We start from the raw sequence: 22,762 nt of genomic DNA on the forward strand, positions 1-22,762 counted from the left end.
TAAATAAAAAAAAAAAGTGACAATTCCAGGTCACACTTTTAATCGTCTCTTGTAGTTCTTACATCTCACGCTGGAAGAAAAGCAGTCGGACAGAAACAAACTTCTCAGGTAATAAACTGTGGTTTCATAAAATAAAAAGGAGTCCAACATGAAATAAATACAGAGATGAAGAAGAACCACAGAACTGTGATCTTCAACAAGGAAGATGTTCATAATTCGGTTAGAAAGCAGCTGACAAAAAGGAAAAACATCCAGTTGGCTGCAGACGTTGTTTCCACACACACACACACACACACACACACACACACACACACACACACGCACACACACACACACACACGCACACACAGTCAGATGTTAATGCTGTTGGAGCCTGTAAACTGGGACATGTAGGACGCCAGCGCCGGGTTGGTGGGCAACACTTTGATTGGCAGATTCCAGCTGAAGGTGTCCACGTTGACATGCTCCGCCCCGGCCCAAACCGTGACCTCCGATTGGTTCAGCAGAACAGTGGGCGGCTCCATCGGCTCCCGGGCGGTGACGAATTCAAAGTGCAGGCGCCACCTCAGCGTCACTGAAGAGAACGAATGACACGGAAACCTCTGATTCTCTGATCATTGTGAGCTTGATACACTGAAAAACATCAAAATATAACTTCTTTAATTTTGTCAATAAAAACTAAAAACAAAAACCATAATCAAATATAAATGTTAACATCTTTAAAAACAGATGTTTATCTGGTAATAAATGAGATGTCTGAGTCCTTGAATGTGACTTTAGTGTAAATAAAAGTGACATTATTTATAGTTTTTGTGTACGTCTCACCTTTAGACAAAATTGATGCAACTACATCGAAATTAAAATAACTTGTTTTTTTTCCTTGGAAATTAATAGTTATATTTAATTTATTATGCACTTATAAAATAAAAACGGTGTGTGTCATATCAACGACGTCTCACATTTTTGGGGGATTCTGTATTTCTGTTTTCGTGCCGTCGGTTTTCTTTCTTGACCGGCACGTCGCTGTTTCTCAGTGTTTATATTTGAAAAATGTTCCACGTTTAAGTGTGAATAATTTCTATTAACATTTAGTCTAACAATAGCTGAGAAAACGTTGTATTAACCGTCTCTTTTCAGTCGGTCAAAATGTTTGAAGGATGCTGATCTACGAGTCACTGAAAGTAAAAATGGAATATTTAAGGACTAAATTTAACCGACAAGTGCATTTTTAAAAACTAGAAAAAATTGCAAAAAGTATCACAATAGATAAAAAAAAAAGTAAGTAGTTGATGTTAAATATGACATGTTTCATCTCCGTGGTGACTGACTGATGTCCGTGCTGAAGCCGGGCGTGACGTTGAGGGGGATGGGGAGGGAGAAGTGGCTGGAGGCCGTGTGGAGGCAGGACTCCATGTGGCGGCCGTGTCCGGTCACGCTGACGGCCTGACCGGGTCGCCGCTGGTACTGCTGCTGGATCTCCTCCTCGCTCTGAAGGCTCACTGAATACTGGACACACACACACACACACACACACACACACACACACACACACACACACACACACACACACACACACACACACACACACGGTGTCACAGGAAGTTCACACAGTGATGTAAACAGAACCGTGGACAGAGACCGACCTGCAGGCAGGGAATGTCTCCCTCGGAGAAGTTGAAGGTACCGATGATGTCCTCCCCGAGTCGGTACACCGTCTTGAAGATGCAGAGCTTCGCCACTTTCCCGCGCATGTTGGTGATATTAAACATGTCTGGAGGAACACAGGTGAGATGTGGACACGTGAATAGAATAACTGTGGAAAATATTAATCAGAAAAAATGAACTACTGCATGAAATGATGTCGTGGTTTAAAGAAACACTGACGGGGGCAACGTCTGGAGGTGGTGACCATCAGCATGTCCAGCGCTCGCTCCAGAGACCGAGCATCCCGGCGGCTCGCCTCCTCCTCCTCCAGGAACGGGTTGGAGGGGGAAACCTCCTCATCCTGGGGGAACGGAGGCTCCGGCATACCTGCAGGTTCGACAGGAAACGATGCACGGCGAGATCAAAAGGTTGAAATACTCCTGGAACTACATTTTCTTAATTTCCTCAGTAAAACGTCAAATAAAATCCCTTTCACTGTCTTCAAAAACATTTCTGGTCTCACTTGCCTAAATGGCCAAAAGGCAGGAAAGTGACGGTCGAAGTCCAAATTGTGTCTCACCTTGCAGAACCAGCACTCTGAAGGGAACCCGGAGCAGTTTGATGGGCGAGTTGACCCGCTGGCAGCCGATGGTCAGTTTGTAAACGTACTTCACCGCCTGACCGCGGAAACTCGGAGGCCCGTCGACGGGCACCAGCTCGCTGTACGAGTCTGTGGGAGAGTTGTGATGTCACAAAGAAATGTCTCGTCTGTTTACAAATACTGCCGTAAAAATGATTAAAAAACACAACATGCAAATAACTTAAGATTTGTTATGACCAAAAGGTTTTCATGTGTCGGTTTTATGACAAACGTTGAAAGATTAGATTATTTTAGATTTCTTTTTTTTTTTTAATGGATCTTAAACCAACATACAAGTTTTACTCTCTCCAGGGTCGAGGCGCAGATCACAGAATAATATCTTGGGTGGCGTGTCCAGCACACACTGCCCTCGTTCTCCTGCAGAAGGACAGAGGACATTCGAGGTGTATTACTTGTGAAATATAAGGCTGATAAAATGTGGACAACAATATCCACATAGTCATAAAAGTTGTATTTCAATTTGCAGCAAAATCTATCTGTGTTTTTGTAAAACATTTCTTGATTTTCGTCCACATCGTTCCTCCTCACCTCGGCTGGGGATCAGCACCGTGTCGCTCTCCGCCTGGACGTCCTGCTTGTTGCCGTGAGCCGGCAGGGCGACCCGGTTCTCACTGGCGTGAAACTGACAGTGGATCTGAGCGCTCGCCCACGCCAGCATCTCACTGGGACACGGGGAGAAAATCAGGGTTACACTTCACAGAGGGACCGATTGAATAACTGATCCAAGTGTCCTGCATCACATGGTTCAGTCAATGTGGAGTTAGAGACAAATGAAATGATCCTTTCACACATCAACATGAACTAATTCTCTACATTTAAAGTTGTGAAACGGCACAAATGTTGTCTTTTTCTGGGTTTAAAATTTACATCAGAGTAAAATGATGTAATTGTTCTGACTGTTCTATAAAGTGCCTTTAACCCAATAATCATTACATCCACATTACTGATGATTATTTATTAAACAATCTCTCAAATATTCTGTGAAAGCACCAATAATCACCCCCACAATAGAGTGATCAGGGCTTTTGAGGAAAAAATACAGTGATATTTGATTTTGTTCATACGGCTGTTAACACATCATATTGATGTTGTTATTATTAACGATGCAGATAATTCTGTGTTAGCTGACATACCTTGTTCAGATATGTCCTTTAGATATTAACCAATATTACATTGAAAATTTCAGAGAAAGAGACTGTGCAGTTGTGTTTTAAGTGTTAAGTGTGGAGTAAAGGGAGTAAAGGGAGTAAAGGGAGTAAAGGGAGTAAAGGGAGTAAAGGGAGTGAGAGGGAGTGAGAGGGAGTAAAGGGAGTAAAGGGAGTAAAGGGAGTAAAGGGAGTGAGAGGGAGTGAGAGGGAGTGAGAGGGAGTGAGAGGGAGTAAAGGGAGTGAGAGGGAGTGAGAGGGAGTAAAGGGAGTGAGAGGGATATATATATATGAGTTAGATGGAGTTAAAAATTGAGTTAGATGGAGTTAGATTGAGTTAGGTGGAGTTAGATGGAGTTGGGTGGAGTTGGAGGGAGATATATGAGTTAGATGAAGTTAGATGATTTGGGTGGAATTAGATGGAGTTAGATGAAGTTAGATGGAGTTAGGTCGAGTTAGGTGGCGTTAGGTGGAGTTAGGCGGAGTTAGGTGTGGTTAAATGGAGTTAGACGAGTTAGATGGAGTTAGATTAAGTTAGATGAAGATAGATGAGTTAGATGGCTCCAGCTGAAGTTAGGTGGAGTTGGGTGAGTTAGATGGAGTTAGATGAAGTTAGATGGGTTAGACGGAGTTAGGTGGAGTTAGATGAGTTAGGCGGAGTTAGGTGAAGTTGTGAGTTGGGTGGAATTAGATGAGTTAGGTGGAGTTATATGAGTTAGGTGGAGTTAGATGACGTTAGGTGGAGTTAGATGATGTTAGATGGAGTTAGGTTGAGTTATATTGAGTTAGATGGGTTAGATGGAGTTAGGTGGAGTTAGGTAGAGTTATATGGGGTTAGGTGGAGTTATATGAGTTAGGTGGAGTTAGATGGAGTTAGGTGGAGTTATATGGAGTTAGGTGGAGTTATATTGAGTTGTATGGAGTTAGGTGGAGTTATATTGGGTTATATGGAGTTAGGTGGAGTTATATTGAGTTGTATGGAGTTAGGTGGAGTTATATTGAGTTGTATGGAGTTAGGTGGAGTTATATTGGGTTATATGGAGTTAGGTGGAGTTATATTGGGTTATATGGAGTTAGGTGGAGTTATATTGAGTTGCATGGAGTTAGGTGGAGTTATATTGAGTTGTATGGAGTTAGGTGGAGTTATATTGAGTTATATGAGTTAGATGGAGTTATATGAGTTAGGTGGCGTTAGATGGAGTTAGATTGAGTTAGGTGGAGTTAGATGAAGTTGGGTTGAGTTAGATGGAGTTATATGGAGTTAGGTGAAGTTAGATAGAGTTAGGTGGAGTTAGGTGGAGAGAGCTGCTACCTGCTGGCTGACGTGGAGAGGTGAGACATCGGGTTGGTGAAGGTAATGAGACACTCCATGAGCTCCCCGGCCAGGAGCACGGGGCCCCGGGCCATGGAGGCCACCACCTCGATCATCTGCAGCAGGACGAGCCAACAACGACGCGTTAACAACAAACTGCTCCACTTGAACTGCGTCAGTGTTCAAAGAAACGGGTTCGTTGTTTCAGCTGGACGAGACGTCAAAAGGAGATTTAAATACATACCGTGGCCTCAAGCGACCTTTGAAGTTCAGAGAAGTCAGCGTCGTTACTCAAAGTGAACCAACACGAGCTTCTCTGAGAAAACACTGAAGAGCGTCCAGACAGGAGCACAGCTCATCTGGTCAGCTAGCATCGAGCCGGAAACGAAACAACGTCTCCGCTGCCGGGCGACCAACCACAGACCGCGGGAACAGGAAACTCCGCCAGGAATTACAAGATTAATCCAGAAACATGGATTTTCCGTGAGATTATGTTCAGATCAACGTGTAAATCACGGATCAATTCAAGTTTTTACATGTCGTACAGAATAAAACGACGGTGGAGAATTACAGGAACGTTTTTTGGTCGACCATCTGGAAGCGACCCAAAGGCCAGGGTGACGAGACGTGGCGTGTTGCTATGGTAACCAGTAGGGACAGACTCAAATCAATAATCACAAATAACCTCTTCGGTTGCTTATTAATGCCAAACATACTAAAGAGAACATTGTATAGCATTTTCTTAAATTGTATGATCTTCATAATATACAATTGCTTGTAAACACAGTAGAAATAAATAGGTTGGACCGAACCACCTCCCCTTTCTTCCGTCTGAATGGTTCAGTCTCACACCGGCTCGGCGGCGCCTTGGTTACCTGCGTCAGGTTTGTCAGGCAACGCTGGTTTCCAGCCAGATGTGGTCATTTGTCGTCCGTCACGCTAAAACAACAACTACAGTTTGTAGAAGCAGGTAATTGTTTGGGTGACACGTACCTTCAGCAAACAGGTAAACAAAGAGCCCGTAACCATAGCAGCCTGACAGAGCCTGGTGCCTGACAGTCAACGCCCGGGTCCTCACCCCTCCGGGTAGAAAGGCTTAGTGAGCGCTATGCTAGCAGAGGTCGGGTCCAGTTTGACGTTTCTAGACGTTCAGCGGGTTCAGTTTCCTGCCGTTACTCGACTTTCAAGCAAACGGGTGTTTCAGCACATGTCCCATGACCACGTATGAAGGCTGTGTGCAGCTGACGCTGGTGACTGAAATGCCGCTTGATGTTGGCCTTCTTTCAACCAACAGCTGATCAATCTCCTTCTGTCCTGTTTGATCTCTTTGTAGGTGTCTGATCCGGAATACGTCCTGTTCTTTAGCCGTCAGACCTCCATCCATCCGCGGGTGCGGACCGCTGCACCTCCTCCTCCTCCTCCTCCGGGTCTACTTTCTGTGTCCATCGGGGACCAGAGGCTTCACATCGGTCCTAGATGAAGACCCTGAGCCGAGGAGGACTGTCATCATCCCATAATGGGACTTGAACCTCCAACCTGTTTATTGCCCCAGTACCAACAGTGACGACCTCCTCAGTGTTGATGCTCAACGCCTGATCAACTGTGTCAGGAGAACTGAGACCTCCCTGCTTGTAATCAGAAGTATTTTGTCACTTTAAGCTCCCTTAAAAAACCTGCAAAAGATGACTTCGGAGTGGGGCGACAAATCCACAGCGGACCTCATGAGCAGGTACGTCTCCGAGGACATGGGGTACGGGGTGCCGAAGGAGGGCTGGCGGATCTGTCTGGCGCACGAGTTCAAGGAGAAGAGGAAGCCCTTTCAAGCAAAGGACGTCTCGCTGTCCAACGTCTTGGACCACATCGGCCTGGGGATCAGGTCAGTTTCCTCCACCTGAAGCACATTCAGACACAGATCCAGGAGATGCACTGAAATCTAGCTCATGAAATCCTCCAGCAACAAATACCTGCAATCAAAAACATTTTTCAACACCAATTTGCTTCAGTTGACACTTCCACTCATCACAGCAGCCTCCAGTCTGTAGAGGTCACCCCCATGCATGTTACCATGGTGACCTGGGCAGACTTCAGCCCTTAGTGTCCTATTTCTTGGCCCACACCTGAGACCTGAGGGGGAAACACAACCTGACTGGAAAATGTTGAATCCTCATGTGTAGTTCTTCACAGTTTCCAGGTGTAGGACCGCAAACAAATAATGAATCGATGACACGAGACGTTGAGAAGAAGCATCTCAGCGTTCCTCCGTATTAAAGCTTTAAAACAGATGTTTTACCCGACGACAGCTGGAGGAGTCGCAGCGTCTGCTGCTGACAAGTTCTTTGAAAATGTTCCCAATTGTTTTGTTTCGTCTGCTCAAGATCTGAGTGGGAAAAAATAATGTATTATTAGTTCAAAAAACACCTTTAATACCTCCATTGAACATCTTCATTCTCTGGAGGAAATGAACAAGGAGTTGACACTTTTTTGTTTTAACTCTCACTAACTCTCTACTGGGTCTCTACTGGGTCTCTACTGGGTCTCTACTGGGTCTCTAGTGGGTCTCTACTGGGTCTCTACTGGGTCTCTAGTGGGTCTCTACTGGATCTCTAGTGGGTCTATAGTGGGTCTCTACTGGGTCTCTAGTGGGTCTCTAGTGGGTCTCTACTGGGTCTCTACTGGATCTCTAGTGGGTCTCTACTGGGTCTCTACTGGGTCTCTAGTGGGTCTCTAGTGGGTCTCTACTGGATCTCTACTGGGTCTCTAGTGGGTCTCTACTGGGTCTCTAGTGGGTCTCTACTGGGTCTCTACTGGATCTCTAGTGGGTCTCTACAGGGTCTCTACTGGGTCTCTAGTGGGTCTCTACTGGATCTCTAGTGGGTCTCTAGTGGGTCTCAACTGGATCTCTAGTGGGTCTCTAGTGGGTCTCTACTGGGTCTCTAGTGGGTCTCTACTGGGTCTCTACTGGATCTCTAGTGGATCTCTAGTGGGTCTCTACTGGATCTCTAGTGGGTCTCTACTGGGTCTCTACTGGGTCTCTACTGGATCTCTAGTGGGTCTCTACTGGATCTCTAGTGGGTCTCTACTGGGTCTCTAGTGGGTCTCTAGTGGGTCTCTACTGGATCTCTAGTGGGTCTCTACTGGGTCTCTAGTGGGTCTCTACTGGGTCTCTACTGGATCTCTACTGGGTCTCTAGTGGGTCTCTACTGGATCTCTACTGGATCTTTAGTGGATCTTTAGTGGATCCTTAGTGGATCTATAGCGGGTCTCTAGTGGATCTTTAGCGGGTCTCTAGTGGATCTTTAGTGGATCTCACAGCCAGCAGCACTTCCTCTCAGTTACAGTCCAGATCCAGAGAACTGGTTCTGGACTCAAGGAGTCCTCAGCTGTGTCTGAGTCCGTCTGCAGGGACACGCTTTGTTTTGATTTGTACTCGACGTGTTTCTTATCAATGATAATGTGCATATATATAAAAATATAGACTGAATAACTGGTCGTTTGTAGAAACCCAATCCAAATCTCCCCTGTTCCACTAATTACATGATCCCTCCATGTGACTCCTTTAATACAGAGCCAGTTCTTTCAGTTCACTATGATGATGTAACAGACCTTTTATCAGTGATGTTTCAGTTTCATTAAGAGTCCCAGTGAGTCACTAAACCAACATAAACAGACAGGACCTCCCCGAAGTGGAATGCCGTCTTTGTTAACACACCTGTACTTTGAGTCTGAGTCTCAAAACCATTCAAACAGGTCGCTTCAAACCTTCAGAAAACTGTTGTGGCAACGCAGACACGCTGCACTCAGCACAGCTCCTATTTCCTCATCTGCACTGTCTGTCAGCTCTGTTTAGAGAGAATGAACAATACTATTAAATCCAGGTTTAACTACACCTGCAGCTCTCTTTCATTTGATTGACAGGTTTTAAACGGTCGGATTAATCAAATATAAAACGATGTCTGCAACAGCAGTGCAGTAAAAACTGCTTGTCTTGCAATAAAAAGATAAGAATACTGTAAACTAGGTTTCAGTTAGTCGGGCTTTAAGCACCGGGAACACGTTTACTGAGGTCGTAAATGAGATGGCAGCTTGAGCACACACACCACACCCACACACACACACACACCACACCTACACACACACCACACCCACACACACACACACACCACACCTACACACACACCACACCCACACACACACACACACACACACACCACACCCACACACACACCCACACCCACACACACACACACACCACACCTACACACACACCCACACACACACACACACACACACACACACACACACCACACCCACACCACACACACACACACACACACTCTCACACACTCTCACACACACACACACTCTCACACACACACACACACACACACACACACACACCACACACTCTCACACACTCTCACACACACACACACTCTCACACACACACACACACACACACACACACACACCACACCCACACCACACACACACACACACACACTCTCACACACTCTCACACACACACACACTCTCACACCCACACCACACACACACACACACACTCTCACACACTCTCACACACACACACACTCTCACACACACACACACACACACACACACACACACACACACACCACACACTCTCACACACACACACTCTCACACACACACACTCTCACACACACACACACACTCTCACACTCTCACACTCACTCACACACACAGGTTAGATTCAGGTTAGCAGACTTGGCCTGTGCTCTCAGATCCGGATCGGAGGGAGGACTATTGTTTGCATTCCAGCTGAACTGCAGAACAAGCTGCTATGGCTTCACATGTCACGCTTTAACGGATCCCATTCATCTCCTCCTGAGTGGAGCTGTATCGGCGGGGCCGTTGTTGTTTCTCTGGACTCAGCTGTGCTCTGAGGTTTTTGTCTGCGGTGCAGCTGAGCCCATTGTGGCTGAAACTTCCTGGATTATTCTGGCATGCCAGTCATCCGTCCTCCTGTTCTGACTGTCCAGGATTCAGATACTGTTGTTGAGCTACATTAATAAAAGGATGCAGTCTATTAGAGCAAAGGTGAAACACTTCCTGGAATCCAGACCATCTCGACCAACATAGCCCTAACCCTAACCCTAACCCACATTTCAGACTATGAATAGAAAAACAGAAATGAGGATGTTTGCTTATTAAACATGTGCTTGTGATGGAACTTTAAAAGCTCCTTTGATGGATAATTTCAACCCTTCAACACATGACTGTAACTGAAGCATCCGTTCTGATTTCCAAGCTGTATTTTATTATTTGACACTTGGATTCCTTCCACTGACCGCCGCTCTGTCATGTGTTCATCAGGTATCTAAAGTGGTGGTACAAGAAGACGCAGGTGGAGAAGAAAGCTCCGTTCATTGACATGTTTCGTGCTCAACCCTTACGTCAAATATACGGTGAGTTCAGGTCTATTTTAGGAGCGAGGAGTCCAACATGGACACACATCAGAATAAAGCCACGAATCAAATCAGCTTCAGTTTCAATGTGCTGCAGCCAATCGCATATATTTTGTTTTCCAAGGTGAAACGCTAACACGGGCCCCTTGCAGACCTATAACCTCATAAAGTCATGAAGCTCTGGATTAGCCATTAATGTTTCTCCCCTCTTCCCTATTTCTCTGTTGACGCTGAACTGTGATTGACAGGCGCTCCACTGGGTGGTATCGGAGGCGGCACCATCACAAGAGGGTGGAGGGGGGAGTTCTGCAGGTGGCAGCTCAACCCTGGGATGTACCACTATAAAACGGTCACAGCCAACCAGGTATACAACATCTCCACAAGATGGATGGTTTCCTCAATGAAAGGACATTTTGTTTTTAGAACTTTTTCAGAAACTGCTCGTTGACTTCGATGAATGTCGGCACACAAAGTCGGTCAGTTGCTCTTTCAGCTGTCTCGGTTTACAGATAAGGAAGTCTTTTATCTCCATTCTTCTGTGGAGCTCGTTTAAGTCTCATAAAAACGTACCCTTTTGAAACCAGCATTCTTCCAGAGTTTATCATTTACTTAAGCTGTAGTTTAAAACCAGAACGAATGGAGATCACTCGGCGATACTTTCTTAACAGCCGTGTTGGTCAAAGGCTGTGACTCTTTCAGTACTTGCAGAAACTTGCTCTATTGTTCTCGCCATCTGACGCACATTCAGATGTTTATCAGAGGGCATGCTGGGAAAATACTTTGCACATCTTGTTGCTCATTTATAAAGTCTAATTTTCTGACATGCACATTACTTTTCTGGTCTTCCAGTTCACGGTGTGTTTGCGTCGTGGAGGACAAACGGTTTACCAGCAGGTGCTTTCTGTGGAGCGTCCGCCCACGTTACAGGGCTGGAACTGGGGCTACTGCGGAGAGTACGCCTTCTACCACGCCCTGTACCCGCGCGCCTGGACCGTCTACCACCTGCCGGGCCAGAACGTCACCCTCACCTGCAGACAGATTTCCCCAGTCATCCCTCACGATTACCAGGTTCAACTTTTTTTTTTAATATAATGTAATATTTTAGTCTGCCATCTGTAGTTGCAACAGGCTTCAAAAATTATTCAAAGTTTGTGGCTTTTAATGATGATTTTACATGAATAGATTCCAAGTTCATCCATAATATCTTGGTCATCTATATATGTTGCATCATGTCTCACTGCTTAACACGACAATTTAACCAAACAATAACAAGAATAAATCAAAATGTAGGAACCACAGACTGTAAGTAAAAGTGTTTGTAGCTTCAGGGTTAGTTGGAAACCCTGGAAAACAATTCCTGTTTCAAAACTAGTTTCAACTAAAGACAAAGGATGTTTCACACACGTCCAAACTATGGTGGTAAAAGTTAAGTACGTGTTTTCAGGCATTCATCCACTTTGGCTCAACCTTTTTTTGTGCTTCAGTAACTTTATTCTAAGATAGAAGACATTTTAAATGGTTTGTGGACAAGATGATAAAATCTATTCCCTCATCTACGTCTCCTTTGTGTCTCAGGACTCGAGCCTCCCGGTGGCAGTATTAGTGTGGGACATAGAGAACAAGAACGACTACGCTCTGGACGTCTCCATCATGTTTACGATGGTCAACGGATCGGGACACAAGGACGACAAGAGCGGCGAACACTGGAACGAACCATTCCACCTGGAGAAGGAGGGGGAGGCGATGTCGGGGGTCTTGCTCCATCACTGCTCCCCGGTGAACCCGTACACTCTGTGCATCGCAGCCCGAGAGCAGGTTCGATTTTCACTGAATGATTTTAACAAAATCATTAAAGGTTTTTGTGGCGAGACATTCTCGGGGATTAAAGCCTGGATTTGGAACAATAGTCTCCGTTATCGAAAATCTGTGGTATTAATAAGCATTATGTTGTAGATTTACTGTGTGTGCGTGTGTGTGTGTGTGTGTGTGTGTGTGTGTGCATGTGCGTGTGTGTGTGTGTGTGTGCGTGTGTGTGCGTGTGCGTGTGTGTGTGTGTGCATGTGCGTGTGTGTGTGTGCGTGTGCGTGTGTGTGTGTGTTTTACCAGCCCGACAGGGAGATCAGTCACCAGACGGCGTTCAGTCCGAAGGGAACCTGCAGCGGTTTGTGGAGTGACCTCATCACCGACGGACGGCTGGACTCTCCGACGGGTCAGTGCCTGAAAACAGACGGTGGAAAGATGCCACGCGTGCTCGAACATTAGTTGAGCTTTAAACTTTGAGAACAGATCAGTTACAATGATTTTAGACACAAGAAAGTGAGACATGTTGTCTGGACCAAGCTGAGAATAATCAACTTATTTATTTATTTTTATTAATTGTATTGTTTATTTTGGTACATAGTGTTTATTTATTTACCCATGTTGTCTTTAGCCTTTTCCTCATGTGTTTGTTATACTGTTTTGTATCTGTGCTGTTTGTGTCACTGTGTGGACTGTGCTGACAGGTCATCATTGTAAATGAGAATTGGTTCTCAATTGATTTTACCTGGTTAAATAAAGGTCATATATATATATATAACTTACAAAGAAGTCACAGAAGGCAGCTGGTTTTGTAAAACCAGACGACCCACAACATCCAACTAGTTTCATGTCTTTATTTCCATTCCTCTCCACACATTTACTGCCGTTTCTCTGATTTTATCTCTATTAATAATTCCCCAAATAGTTTAAAAAGGAACTGAAGAACATAATTTGGGGTTTTAGAAGCTAATGCATCTGAAGTCTTTTATTTCTGCTGATCTAACGCATTAGAAACAGGAATATGAAAGCTCAGAAATGTCAGGGTTAAACACTTTGCAACATTCTCTGTTATTTTTTTGTGCAATCTTTTTTGGTGTCTCATTGTGTTAAAAGATAAAACTGATAAAGATGCCACATATTGCTAACTGACCTCGGTAACGTCTCCGTCGGACCTCCTGCAGGATCCAGCCCACTGACGGCGAAGGGGGAAAAGGTGGCGGCGGCGTTGGCGGTGAGCTGCTCGGTACCGGCTCAGAGCCGGAACAGCCTGGAGTTCTGCCTGGCCTGGGACATGCCCAAGATCACCTTTGGGTCAGGAGAGAAGGAACACATCAGGTACAGGAAACACACCGGAAACACACCGGAAACACACAGGAAACACACCGGAAACACACCGGAAACACACCGGAAACACACATTCATGTGGCTTTGTAGAAAGTAGAGAAAAATGACTGAACATAAATTTGGGGCATTTATAGCACAGACATATAAAGTTCATTGTGAAACAGGACTTCTGAGTTTTCTCCCCTCGGTCATCGACGTCGAGCAGCTGTTCTGCTCGCTGAGCTTCAGCAGATGTTGTTCCTCTCCGCTCAGGTTACAGAAGAACTCACCAGGTGTTACCTGAACTTCCTGTTATCGTAATGCTCGTTACAAGTTCAGTGAGAAAAAGCAAATCTGAAACTGAGATGAAGTTCAACGATGTTCCTGCTCTGATTATTTATCATGACTGAGGCAGAAAAAAACATGTTTTGATGAGAGGTGACAATCAACCAAATATACTTTGAATAAATGTTCTGTTTCACAGCTCTAACTGACCGAGTGACGTGTAACTCATCAGCTCTTCCTGCTCCTGTAAACAAACCTGACCTCTGACCTCATTGTCATATTTATCAAATTATAATATATAATTGTTTTGCTTTTGTTGATGAACGTGAAGCATGTTTGTAGCTCCATCCTCTCTGCTTACAGGAGATACACTCGTTACTTTGGCACCAATGGGGACGCGGCGCCGTCACTCAGTCATTACGCCCTCACACACTACAACCAATGGGAGCGCAGCATTGAGGAGTGGCAGAGACCCGTACTGCAGGACAGGTGGTTCCCCCTCTGACAGCTCGGGACCTGAAATGAAAAAGATTGATTGATTGATCAGACTACTTTATAGCTCATGCACTCCCCAGTTACGCACCGTTGGTCCTCCGGCTTGTGTTTCATGTGCTGCAGCTCTCTCCCCTCCTGGTACAAGTCGGCGCTGTTCAACGAGTTGTACTTCGTGGTGGACGGAGGGACCGTGTGGACGGAGCTATCGGAGGACGCCGATGTCAGCGGAGGCGTGCGCAGCGAGAACGGAGGTCTGCCGGCTCGGCCTGCTGTCATCAGGGAGTTCGGGCGCTTTGCTTACCTGGAAGGTAGGCTGGCAGACGGCAGTCTGCTTTCAGATTTAGCTTTTTTAAAATGCGTGTGGGTCTTTATTGATTGCAATTGACATTTAATTAAAAATGTGACGTATGAAAGTGAACTGTGGTTGATGTCCAAGCAGGTGACGTGTACACGGTAACCATGAAAACCAAAACATTCATTCCTCTGATCCGTAATGTTCGTACTTCAAAATCATGAACTTCCAGTTCTGGTGCCATGGTTACATGAGCTTTCAAATATTTGTTTTAACAACATCCATGTGCTCAAACAAATGTGTCTTCTTCTACCAACAAAACCATCATTTTTAAGTAACTTGCACCAACTATTGTTAAAAAGCTCATTAAACTGAGAAACCTGGTAAAAATGTAAAAAGAAATAAAAGCCTGTGTTAATTAGCTGTTGATGAGTCATGTGACCTGTTTCCCAGGTCAGGAGTACAGAATGTACAACACGTACGACGTGCACTTCTACGCCTCCTTTGCGCTCATCATGCTGTGGCCCAAACTGGCCTTGAGCGTGCAGTACGACATCGGTGAGTTCCCAGTGAGTCTTTGATCGATGATCTGAGCAGGTGCAGTTGATGAAAAGGCTCCAGGTTTTACAGCGTGAATCTCTTCCCAGCCGGCAGCGTCGTTAACCAAGACCCAACCGAGAGGCTCCACCTGATGAGCGGCCGCTGTTCTCCCGTCAAGGCCAAAAACGTGGTGCCTCACGACATCGGGGATCCCGGTAGGAGACGGAGGAGATTAACAATTATAATATTTAGTTTTTTTGCATTAAAACTCTTACAGAAAGGTCCTATCAGTGACTTTGTACATTTATATCCTACAATACGTCAGGACTGCTGCCGTTCTCGCCACGTTTTAATTGATGTAGTGATCAGAGGTGTTTTCTGTTGCCTAGACGACGAGCCGTGGCAGCGGGTGAACGCCTACCTCATCCACGACACCGCAGACTGGAAGGACCTGAACCTGAAGTTTGTCCTGCAGGTCTACAGGGACTTCCATCTGACCCAGGACAGTCAGTACCTCCAGGACATGTGGCCCATCTGCCAGGTACACAAACCGGAGAAAGAGTGTTAATCCTGCTGAATGAGTGGAATCAGCTGAAACCTGTTTTACTCCGGTTGATCCGTCAGGCGGTGATGGAGTCAGAGATGAAGTTCGACCTGGACGGAGACGGCCTGATAGAGAACTCTGGATATGCTGACCAGACCTACGACGGCTGGACGGTGACTGGACCGAGGTGAGAGTTGAAGGAGAGGACGAACATGTAGCATTAAAAAATGGCAGGAAAAAATGGAGGAGTCTAGTGTTGATATATTAATATATAAAACTGAGTTGTGTGTCGCAGCAGAGCCTCTAAATGTGACTGAGAGCTTTGGCAAAGATGAATGGCCTCCAAAACACTTCCTGTTTCATTTCTCTTCAAATTGAAAGTACAGAGGACCAGAAATCAATTTTAGTGGAAAGATTCATATATCAGCAGGACTGATTCATAGAATAATATTCTTTCATTTTGCTTTTGTGTTGTTTAATTAAATGTGTTGAAGGCTGCACGTTGTTGCTTCCAGAAATGTCCCCTTTGTTTATTTTTGTAAAAACACCGGGGTGTATTATTACAGCAAAATGAATTGAGTAAAGAGGATTAATAATATCGTTATTTAAACTGAGGACTGGTTCTTCTATGTGGACTAGAAGAGAAGTCCTGATTCGGTATGAGGAGCCGATCCCGCCACGTTTTACTGGATCAGGATCAGCTGAAATGAAGCGTAACAAAATCCATCTTTTCTTTCTTTTACATTAAGTGTTAGACTTCTTTTTTTTTTTCAAATCATATTAATAATTTAAGCATATAAACGTCATACTTCAGTATTTCCATCAAACAGAGTGTTTTAAATTCAGAAGGTTACAGCAGCTGGTCCAAAGTGTCAGATCCATCTTTAATCAACATTCAGGTAGATTTAAGTGTCTGATTGGACTTCATCAGGACATTAATTATATTTGCATCAAAGAGCGAAGCCAATATATTATTTATAATATCCATATTTGTGTTTACTCCAGTGCGTACTGTGGTGGGCTGTGGTTGGCGTCCCTGTGCGTGATGTGTAAAATGGCCGGACTGATGGACAAGGAGGAGACGTACAAACGTTACAGAGACCTGTTGGACAGAGGAAGTGCTGCTTTTGACAAACTGCTGTGGAACGGTGAGTTCAAACATCTACGTATTTATCTTTATAAATCTTCATCTCAGCATCTCCATGGAAACGGTTCTCTTGCTTAGCTCTCGTTTACAACCCATGTCCACGTGTTTTCATTGGTGATGGTGATCAACTCAAAAGCCTGTTTCCACGTACGGACCGATAACAAAACCGATTCTAAAAAGATTGACTGAAAAAAATCAAATATAGATTTTGGAGGTTCGTTAAGTTTGTAATCCGCTGGATGAATTGATTCCGTTTATTTATTTTTCCCACCATGATGTTTAGGAAAGTACTACAACTATGACAGCAGCGGGAGAGACCTGTCTAACAGCGTGATGTCGGACCAGTGTGCCGGCCACTGGTTCCTGGCAGCGTCCGGGCTCGGAGACGGAGACGGAGACAGAGACGGAGACGACCAGGCAAGTTACACATCTCAGAGATGGAGAAATCATCCTCAACACCACAGAGACCTTTAAAACTAAAACTAAAAAGTTGAAGAGAGAGAAGTCGAACGTTCACAGCAAAGCTTGACGTGACCTTGATCTCAATATTATGAGCTAAATACACACTAAGCAGGACATATTTGAATTCTTATAACGTGTTGAATTCTGGTCAGTATTTTTATGTGACTACTTGTTATTTATGTTCTAATGATATTAAATGTTTTTCTTACAGAAACACAGTTTTTTTAAGTAATGAACTGATTGTTAAAATTGTGTAAATATGCAGTACTTCCAGTTGTGTACGTCACATTTTCTCCATCAGTACACAAATATAAGTAGAAGGATTGTTTCTGGATTCGGACATAACGTGAACGTTTTGTGGTCTCAACGTCACGTCTTCTTCAGGCTTTTCCAAAAGAAAAGATCCGGATCGCCCTGAAGTCGGTGTTTGACTTGAACGTGATGAGCTTCGCTGGAGGTCAGATGGGGGCCGTGAACGGCATGCGACCCGAAGGAGTTCCCGACCGCTCCAGCGTCCAGTCCGACGAGGTCTGGATCGGAGTCGTGTACGGTCTCGCGGCCACGATGATCCATGAGGTGTGTGTGTATATTAGTGTGTACTTTACGTTGTAGGACTGGACACCATCAGGAGTAATAATCTCATTCTGTTGTCCTGCATGTCTGAATAGTCGATTAACCAACTAGTAGATCGGGGGAAATATTTTCAGTCATTTTTCAGGAGAAAATTCCAAACAAGAAAGCAAACCGGTTCCAAAACATTCTTTTGAAGTCATAGAACACTTTGTTGAGGGATACGGCGCTTTAAGTCACCTTTAGGTGGCTAGATGTGCTGATATTATGACATCATACGGATATGATGACATCATATGGATATGATGACGTGTTTTCTCAGGGTATGCGGGAGGAAGGTCTGCGTACAGCCGAGGGCTGCTACCGCACGGTGTGGGAGAGGCTGGGCATGGCCTTCCAGACTCCTGAAGCCTACTGTGAGAAGGGCATCTATCGCTCACTAGCCTACATGAGGCCTCTGAGCATCTGGGCCATGCAGCTGGCCCTGAACGCATCACAGAAGGACCAGCCGGCCCCGAACGCATCCCAGAAGGACCAGCCGGCCCCGAACGCATCCCAGAAGGACCAGCCGGCCCCGAACGCATCTCAGAAGGACCAGCCGACCCTGAACGCATCTCAGAAGGATCCAACCGGAGACCCGGACAGAGCCGGGACCTGAGTCATCAGATGACCGGTTCCCCCTGAGCGTGAAACTGAAACTCTCCTGCAGCTTCGGTCATCATCGGCTCCGACACCCTGCGGTGCCGTTCGGCCGGTTACAGGCGGTGAATTTAATTCTCTACAGTTTGTTTCGCTCCAGATGTCGTTTGATGCTCGAGGTCAGAAAGGAAGTTTATGGCTGACGGGTCGGTAGATATGAAGCAGGGATCGTGTCTTTAGGTCGAGCGTGTTAGACGAGCAGATTCTAATCATAGTCTTTGTAAATTACTTATTAAAAATGGCCCTTTTGTTCCAGCATCATGTTGTCTGATTGCATGGATGTACACACACATGCAAACACTACATTTCACAATTCACAAATATGCCAATAATAACATTTTCATGTGCATACTTGGAACATGTTTATAAACATAACATTTTGTTCCTCTTGCATTTGAATTTGAATGCCGCACTAAGTAATGTGATTTGTGATGAGTGCCGTTGGAAATGAAGTCTTAAAAAATTATTTTTCTTTTCTTTTTTTTTTTTTATAGCATTTGGTGCCTTGTTGCATGTTGGCCTGTATCTACAGTATATTAATGGAAAGGCAACATTTAGTATGTTTTATAAAATCCAAAATTCATGACAATCATGCTTAATAAATAACTGAATAAGATGCAACTGGAGATTTGTTGTCTTTTTGATTAAATGTATGTGAAAACTATTTCTGTAGTTATGAAACACACCTAATCAAAGACATTAGCTTTGAAGCCTCCAATAGAGAAACGTCAAATCTGTCAGAGACCTCAGCTGATGCTTCGGTGATTGACATTTTGATAAAAATGCCCATTCAAACAATCTGCCAATATTTAAGTATAAACAAGAAATAAAACTACATCACTTAGAAAACCTTCAGATAGGAGGATGAGGGAATAAGGATTGGGAGAACCAGTTACCCTTTTCAAGGGTTTTCCAAATGGCAAAGTAAATTTAAGATGAGCCACCTTTCTGCTCCTCTGGGTGTCGATCTGAAACATTACTGCTGGTTGAGATGCTGTTTAGTGACTTTTCAACCACTCCAGCGAATAGCTGAGATGCTCAGTCACCCTGATTAAGAGCTGTTGGAATTCAGCACACTGAAAGACCAGAACAATAGTCTCTGTGGCGCAATTGGTTAGCGCGTTCGGCTGTTAACCGAAAGGTTGGTGGTTCAAGCCCACCCAGGGACGCAGTTTTGTCAGAGTAGAGCTGCAGATTATGTTCAAAATCTAATCATATAAACAAAACATACTAAAGTAACTGCAACTGAACATCAGACAAAGTGCACTGACTGAATCAGATGCATTTCTCTCACTGAGATTTACCACTAACTAACCTTTGTGTTTCTCCCATAAAGGAGAAGTCTCATCTGGTACAGGTTGAGATAAGAGCGGAGATGGAGCTTTTGTTTTGTTTCCTGTGATTCTGAAATAAAACGGGTTGAGAGGAAATAACCCGCAGCGCAATCAACCAGACAGCCTTTCCCCACTGCTGCGCGCGCACACACACGCACGCACACACACGCGCGCGCACGCACGCACACATACACAGAGTTTCCACCAAGAAAAATATATCAAGCCCGTCTCTGTGGCGCAATTGGTTAGCGCGTTCGGCTGTTAACCGAAAGGTTGGTGGTTCGAGCCCACCCAGGGACGGTAGTTTCACTTTTAGTCATCACGTGAAGAAAGACTGATGTGCTGTGAAAGGGTGGTGCATGAGGTGAGAGGTGAGGGGGGAGGGGCAGAGGCAGCAGTAGGACACTATGAGCGACCAGCTTGGATCTTCCCTGTTTTAAATGTATCACTGACAATAACATGGACCAACATCTCTAAAACAAATGGCATTGTCTCTTCAGAAAAATCACAAAACGATGTCAAAGTGCCAAAAAAAATATATTTTTTCAGTGACAGTTGTTCAATCTTTCTCTCACTCTTTCATGTCCAAGTACCTTTTTTTATATATGAATGCCTATTTTATGTGGAAGAATAGCACACAACACAGGTAAAGAGTTAACAGTAGGATTTTATGGGAAAACTACCATATAGCAAAAAAAAGAAAAATCAATCGTCCCTGGGTGGGCTCGAACCACCAACCTTTCGGTTAACAGCCGAACGCGCTAACCGATTGCGCCACAGAGACGAAGTCGACTTCCACACCACGGCCCACCGACTTTGTCTATGTACCATATAACAGTGGGGGAGGGGCTGTTATAACCAATCTGAATGATCTGTGAAACAATCACCTTCATGCCCGGCTAGCTCAGTCGGTAGAGCATGAGACTCTTAATCTCAGGGTCGTGGGTTCGAGCCCCACGTTGGGCGCAAGCTTTTTACAATCACATCCACACATGTTTTTTGTGCAGGTATGTTGTCCCTCAGTACCTAAAGCACCTGTTATACCTTAACCCCTCCCTTCATGAAACAGACACACGTCTTGTGACAGAAAACTGAAAGAGCTGAAATGAAACGGATGTAAATATATTGTAGTTACTTGACGTAACGGCGGTGCTACTGGCTCAGTATGTTCCAATTTTGCTCCTTTCCACCAAATCCAAAGACTGTCCTGTTCAGCTGCCTCCACCATCTCCCTCACTGCCCAATTATACACTCCCGCAATGGTACTGTTGTTGATCACGGCTGTAGTCTTGTCGGAACTCGGGGGTGCTCATGAGTAGAGAAAAATACAATGCTTGCAAAGTGGGGCTCGAACCCACGACCTAAGGTTAAGAGTCTCACGATCTACCGACTGAGCTAGCAACGGTAGGTCACAAGGCCAAGCACCTTTTATAGAGTCTGCCTCTGGTGACCCAGCCCGGAGCCTCACATGTTGTATGGTCTGCCTACTCCGGAGTGGGTCATGTGGTCTCTGTGGCGCAATCGGTTAGCGCGTTCGGCTGTTAACCGAAAGGTTGGTGGTTCGAGCCCACCCAGGGACGACTGCTTTTGTTTTTCCCTCAACATAATAGCCTCACTGGAGGCAAACTCCATCTGGGTAGACAATAAGGCATTGGGGGTGGGATGCAATAGGGGAGAGGAGGACCGGGGAGTGCCCACCTAAACACTAATGATGATAGTAAGGTTTTGATTCCTATTTTAAAAGTGTTGCATGGATCTCTGAAAAACAGCTGAAACAGTAAGTGACATATTGTAACTAATGATCTTATTATTACAAGAAATTGTTTTCAACTTTATCAAATCGAATAAATTCATTGAATTGAATCACAATCCGGTAAAAGGGAGGCAAACCATAAAAAACGTGACTGTTTGAAGAGAAAAACACAAAGCGCCCAACGTGGGGCTCGAACCCACGACCCTGAGATTAAGAGTCTCATGCTCTACCGACTGAGCTAGCCGGGCTACACGTACAACCCTCGAAGTTGGATTTCAAAAACAAACCGTCTCGTCTGCTTTCCTTTTATAGTTCACTGAATCAGTTGGGGCCTTCGGCTATTGCGTCACCATTCATGCTTTTAAAATGCATTTACAATTCTCAATGTGGGGAAACAAGCAGTCCTCCGATGTATCTCTACGGGTGCAGCACCTTTTCAACACAGCCGGAGGCCGGACGATCTGAGCTTGTGGTGTTGCCTTTGTATATTTAAACTAGTGACAGATGAATTTCCCAACTATGGTTTGCTGTTATTTTAAACCCTTAGCTTTACTATGAATTAATCCACACAATAAATAAAACCTTCAGCACAAGTTTACAGGAGTGTGATGCATGTAGATCCATCTGAACACAACTGAACATGATATTGAACCCACCTGTGGATCAGCTGTGATGACAGTCTTCTGACAGTTCATCGGGGTTTTCTGACTAAAAGTGTAAAAGAGGATTAATTTACCTTTAATTCTGCCGTCATCTGCTCCGAGTCACATGGTATGTGTGACAACAACAACAACAAATGTAAATAATGGCAAAACAAAAGGTTTGGTCGCTGACATGTCGACCAATCAACGTCGACCGGATGAGCTAGCAGCAGGCCTCCTGTTAGCTTAGCACGAGCAGGTCGTTACTACTCGGACATGAACATGAGCAGTTCACCAAAACAACACAACAACTCATCACGTGTTCAACTCTAATAATGAACTTACTCTGATTTTAGACACCATCTTACCGTGAAGCTGGGCGTGACGTCACTCGGCCAGTTAGCTTCATCCGCGAACATCAGAGCTAACAGCATCGTGCTCGACCTCCAGAGAAAAAGCTTCGGGAAAGCAAGTAGAGTTTACCTGTCTGTCCTCCACCTGTCTGTCCTCCACCTGTCTGTCCTCCACCTGTCTGTCCTCCACCTGTCTGTCCTCCACCTGTCTGTCCGTCCTCCACCTGTCTGTCCTCCACCTGTCTGTCCTCCACCTGTCCGTCCTCCACCTGTCTGTCCTCCACCTGTCTGTCCTCCACCTGTCCGTCCTCCACC

General features: G+C 45.0%; 2 protein-coding genes and 6 non-coding genes across 9 annotated transcripts; 5 read left to right on the forward strand and 3 right to left on the reverse strand.

Moving 5' to 3' along the window:
• Positions 1 to 23: 23 nt before the first annotated feature.
• rgp1 (GP1 homolog, RAB6A GEF complex partner 1) lies at positions 24 to 5,818 on the reverse strand. The gene is made up of 9 exons (XM_069177848.1): positions 5,007 to 5,818; positions 4,763 to 4,878; positions 2,834 to 2,967; positions 2,579 to 2,662; positions 2,225 to 2,374; positions 1,885 to 2,031; positions 1,644 to 1,771; positions 1,329 to 1,506; positions 24 to 574 (listed from the first exon to the last, which is right to left on the reverse strand). The coding sequence occupies exons 2-9, from the start codon at positions 4,876 to 4,878 to the stop codon at positions 351 to 353; spliced, it is 1,161 nt and encodes a 386-aa protein (XP_069033949.1). The 5' UTR covers positions 5,007 to 5,818; the 3' UTR covers positions 24 to 350.
• gba2 (glucosidase, beta (bile acid) 2) lies at positions 5,655 to 18,992 on the forward strand. Of its 2 annotated transcripts, none has more exons than XM_069177847.1 (18): positions 5,655 to 5,732; positions 6,096 to 6,638; positions 10,118 to 10,209; positions 10,458 to 10,573; positions 11,059 to 11,277; positions 11,785 to 12,024; positions 12,316 to 12,418; positions 13,191 to 13,344; positions 13,981 to 14,106; positions 14,236 to 14,420; positions 14,858 to 14,962; positions 15,052 to 15,159; positions 15,334 to 15,485; positions 15,569 to 15,675; positions 16,494 to 16,636; positions 16,919 to 17,052; positions 17,482 to 17,673; positions 17,990 to 18,992. In XM_069177847.1, the coding sequence occupies exons 2-18, from the start codon at positions 6,445 to 6,447 to the stop codon at positions 18,323 to 18,325; spliced, it is 2,706 nt and encodes a 901-aa protein (XP_069033948.1). In that variant the 5' UTR covers positions 5,655 to 5,732; positions 6,096 to 6,444; the 3' UTR covers positions 18,326 to 18,992. The 2 variants fall into 2 exon arrangements, with proteins under 2 accessions (XP_069033948.1, XP_069033947.1); XM_069177846.1 differs by lacking the exon at positions 5,655 to 5,732 and adding an exon at positions 5,881 to 5,984.
• A 469-nt stretch (positions 18,993 to 19,461) lies between these two features.
• Positions 19,462 to 19,535, forward strand: trnan-guu (transfer RNA asparagine (anticodon GUU)). The gene has a single exon. It is a non-coding gene; the product is annotated as a tRNA-Asn (tRNA).
• A 391-nt stretch (positions 19,536 to 19,926) lies between these two features.
• trnan-guu (transfer RNA asparagine (anticodon GUU)) lies at positions 19,927 to 20,000 on the forward strand. Its single transcript has one exon. It is a non-coding gene; the product is annotated as a tRNA-Asn (tRNA).
• A 410-nt stretch (positions 20,001 to 20,410) lies between these two features.
• On the reverse strand, positions 20,411 to 20,484 carry trnan-guu (transfer RNA asparagine (anticodon GUU)). The gene has a single exon. It is a non-coding gene; the product is annotated as a tRNA-Asn (tRNA).
• A 109-nt stretch (positions 20,485 to 20,593) lies between these two features.
• trnak-cuu (transfer RNA lysine (anticodon CUU)) lies at positions 20,594 to 20,666 on the forward strand. The gene has a single exon. It is a non-coding gene; the product is annotated as a tRNA-Lys (tRNA).
• A 540-nt stretch (positions 20,667 to 21,206) lies between these two features.
• trnan-guu (transfer RNA asparagine (anticodon GUU)) lies at positions 21,207 to 21,280 on the forward strand. The gene has a single exon. It is a non-coding gene; the product is annotated as a tRNA-Asn (tRNA).
• A 348-nt stretch (positions 21,281 to 21,628) lies between these two features.
• trnak-cuu (transfer RNA lysine (anticodon CUU)) lies at positions 21,629 to 21,701 on the reverse strand. The gene has a single exon. It is a non-coding gene; the product is annotated as a tRNA-Lys (tRNA).
• Positions 21,702 to 22,762: the final 1,061 nt, after the last annotated feature.

Source organism: Embiotoca jacksoni, unplaced genomic scaffold (assembly GCF_022577435.1).
Source record: "Embiotoca jacksoni isolate LCO1_2020_lvr unplaced genomic scaffold, fEmbJac1.0.p SCAF_78, whole genome shotgun sequence".
Taxonomy (NCBI): domain Eukaryota; kingdom Metazoa; phylum Chordata; class Actinopteri; family Embiotocidae; genus Embiotoca; species Embiotoca jacksoni.

Excerpts from the sequence above, each read along its gene's own strand:
- rgp1 (XM_069177848.1), bottom strand. The coding sequence starts at position 4,878 with ATGATCGAGGTGGTGGCCTCCATGGCCCGGGGCCCCGTGCTCCTGGCC. Across the intron at positions 1,772-1,884 it reads CACCTCCAGACGTTGCCCCC|ACATGTTTAATATCACCAAC; the intron begins GTCAGTGTTTCT and ends GTGTTCCTCCAG. Across the intron at positions 575-1,328 it reads CGGCTTCAGCACGGACATCA|TGACGCTGAGGTGGCGCCTG; the intron begins GTCAGTCACCAC and ends CGTTCTCTTCAG.
- gba2 (XM_069177847.1), top strand. The coding sequence starts at position 6,445 with ATGACTTCGGAGTGGGGCGACAAATCCACAGCGGACCTCATGAGCAGG. Across the intron at positions 10,210-10,457 it reads ACCCTTACGTCAAATATACG|GCGCTCCACTGGGTGGTATC; the intron begins GTGAGTTCAGGT and ends TGTGATTGACAG. Across the intron at positions 15,676-16,493 it reads TGGACGGTGACTGGACCGAG|TGCGTACTGTGGTGGGCTGT; the intron begins GTGAGAGTTGAA and ends TGTTTACTCCAG.